Source organism: Orycteropus afer, unplaced genomic scaffold (assembly GCF_000298275.1).
Source record: "Orycteropus afer afer isolate SDZICR_OR568_19922 unplaced genomic scaffold, OryAfe1.0 scaffold00295, whole genome shotgun sequence".
Lineage (NCBI taxonomy): Eukaryota > Metazoa > Chordata > Mammalia > Tubulidentata > Orycteropodidae > Orycteropus > Orycteropus afer.
In genome coordinates, this window is record NW_006921882.1 from 3,685,643 (window position 1) to 3,688,337 (window position 2,695).

At 52.4% G+C, this 2,695-nt stretch overlaps 1 protein-coding gene across 1 annotated transcript in view; it reads right to left on the bottom strand.

Annotated features, from left to right (window-relative positions):
* The window catches only part of PCK1 (phosphoenolpyruvate carboxykinase 1), a 4,681-nt gene extending 2,508 nt beyond the window's left edge, over nucleotides 1-2,173 (bottom strand). The window contains exons 1-4 of the mRNA XM_007951506.1: nucleotides 1,984-2,173; nucleotides 1,278-1,481; nucleotides 1,002-1,189; nucleotides 241-403 (exon numbers count right to left, since the gene is read on the bottom strand). Of these exons, the coding sequence (XP_007949697.1) occupies nucleotides 241-403; nucleotides 1,002-1,189; nucleotides 1,278-1,481; nucleotides 1,984-2,041 (613 nt within the window). The 5' untranslated portion in view covers nucleotides 2,042-2,173. The remainder of the gene's footprint in view (nucleotides 1-240; nucleotides 404-1,001; nucleotides 1,190-1,277; nucleotides 1,482-1,983) is intronic.
* Between the last annotated feature and the right edge of the window lie 522 nt (nucleotides 2,174-2,695).

The window sequence follows — 2,695 nt, forward strand, 5'->3', positions numbered from 1 at the left end:
AAGCCCAAACCACACCCACTGCCTGGAGTCCATTCTGACCCACAGCGCCCCTAGAGGACAGAGTGGAACTGCCCCATTGGGTGTCTAAGGCTCCATCTTTAGGAAAGCCAACTGTCACCTCTTTCTCCTGAGGAGCTACTGCTGGATTCAAACAGCTGACCTTCCAGTTAGCAGCTCAGCACTTAACCACTGTGCCCCAGAGCTCCTTTTACTGATGTCAGCCGGCTCTGTAAGACTTACCTTGTTCATCAAATCTCATCCAGGCAATGTCGTCCCCGACGCACTCCACCTTCCACCCCGGCAGTGAGGGGTTCATCATGGCCAGGTTGGTCTTCCCACAGGCACTGGGGAACGCTGCTGCCAGGTACTTCTTCTCGCCTTTGGGGTTGGTGATCCCCAGGATCTGTTGACAGCACGACTCGCAGTCAGATCTTTGTCCATCGCACCCCCAGCGGATGGACTTCAGTCTGGGCATATGCCCAACCCAAACCCAGATCCACTGCTGCAGGGTCCATTCCAACCGGTGGCAATGCCATGGGCCTGGAAGCCCCAAAAAGTCAGGTTCTCAAATCGACTCCTTTCCCAGTCTGTACAACTATTTATGGTGTTTTTTGTTTGGTTTTTTTGTTTTTAATTTACCATATATTGTGGACCTCTTCCCATAACTGTCCATGTGGCTCTATGTCATTCTTTTTACTGCCTGCATAGTGTTCTATTGTATGAATGTAACAATGTATTTAATCACAGCCTCCCACTGACCAAAAAGAAGCGAAGAGAAAGCTCTACTTCTTCAGGTCTCTATACCAAGGACACTGGCAAAGGAATGAATCCCTAAGTGGCTTTATTAGTCCCCTTGTCATTGGGGTCCCCCAAGAGAGGGTTTACAAGTGGGCTGGCGTTCGATGGAGTTTCCCAGTCTCTCCTTAAGGCGCACGGGGTCCTGCCTGACGGGGCCTGGCGTGTCGTTGGGGGGGTGCATTTAAGAGTCCCTGTACTCTCACCAGCATGTGCTCAGCCAGCCAGCCCTCCTCCTTGGCCAGCCGGCTTGCTATCCTCAGAGCAAAGCATTTCTTCCCAAGCAGCGAGTTCCCGCCATAGCCACTCCCGAAAGACAGGATCTCCCTGCGGTCGGGCAGGTGGGCTATGAGAGTCAGCTCCGGGTTGCAGGCCCAGTTGTTGACCAAAGGCTCTGGAATCAAGACACGTCCCCCATCAGCACGCCGTGTCCCCAAGCAAAAGGGCAAGGTTAACTTTGGGTTTGGAAAGGGCCAGCTTACTTTTCAAAGGCAAGGGGCACCCGACAGAGTGCAGGCACTTGACAAATTCCCCGTGGCCCAGCGCCTCCAGGACCGGGGTGCCCATGCGCGTCATGATTCTCATGCTGGCCACCACGTAGGGCGAATCAGTCAGCTCAATGCCGATCTTGGACAGAGGGGAGCCCAACGGCCCCATGCTGAATGGGATGACATACATGGTGCGACCTGCGGGCAGGGGCAGGGGAGATGGGTGAGCAGGGGCACCCACTCCTGTGGGTTCCCCCTTACAACATCATACCCCGCCTACCACCATCCCCAAAATATGGAAGGGTCCCCTGAAAGTCAACAGAATGAAAAGTTACAGAGTTTTCAGACATGAGCAATGGGCTCCACCAAGCTCTTCTAAGTCGTAGAATGTTTTTCATGTTCATATAAGACGCCAGTGAAACCAGAACAGAGACGTGCATTCTGTCTAATACACCACTGACTTCACATATGGACTCTAAAGAGACGAGGCTATGGGAGTGCCCAGCACAGTTTAGCAACCAGCTGCCAGCGGTCAATTCCACCTCATGTGACCCGACACGGGCGCCAGCGAGAACTGTGCTCTGTGGGGTTACATCACTGGCTGATGGTTTCGAAGTAGGTTACCAGAATTCCCATTCAGACAGATGTGATAACGAAAGTTTGCTGACACATTGCCCAATCAGCTAACTGTCCCATTCACCTTTCATGCACCCTGGGAACCTGGCATTGAATGCTTTCTCAAAGTCCTCCTCTGACATCCAACGGCCCAGCTGGCTCAGGCCAGTTTTGGGGATGGGCACTGTGTCTCTTTGCTCTTGGGTGACAATGACAGTCTTGCTTTCGATCCGGGCCACATCCCTGGGGTCAGTGAGGGCCAGCCAGCTACAAACATCAAAAACACATGGGTTAGGAACGGAGAAGGAAGAGCTGCCCCTCAGTGTTGCACCTGTGCACGGGGCCCCTCTGCCGAGCATCGTACAGGAATGGCCATCATACCCGTGATTGTCTTCCTCACCAGGCCTAGTGGCACACTGAGCAAACTGCAAATACGAGCAGCTATACAGCCAGGACGTAGGCCGCTGGGCATTTACTGGACCAGGTGCTAATCTTTTAGGACAAAGGCCACTTTTTTTCACTGTGAACAGTGATCTAGTTTGCTACGAACTTTTGTTTCATTTTGTCATGTTTTTTGTGCCTGATTTTTATTCCCACACTCAAGAAGTTTCGTGCTTTGCTCAATAACTCGGGCTCTGTCTACAAGACAGAAGACCTATCGGAATCTCCAGGTAGAGCTAGTGTTATTTTTTGCAGCAAGCTTTTGCATGTGCAGGAGCTCTGGTAGCATAGTGCCTAAGGCACTTGACTGCTAACCAGAAGGCTGGCGGTTCAAACCCACCAGCCACTCCTCGGAA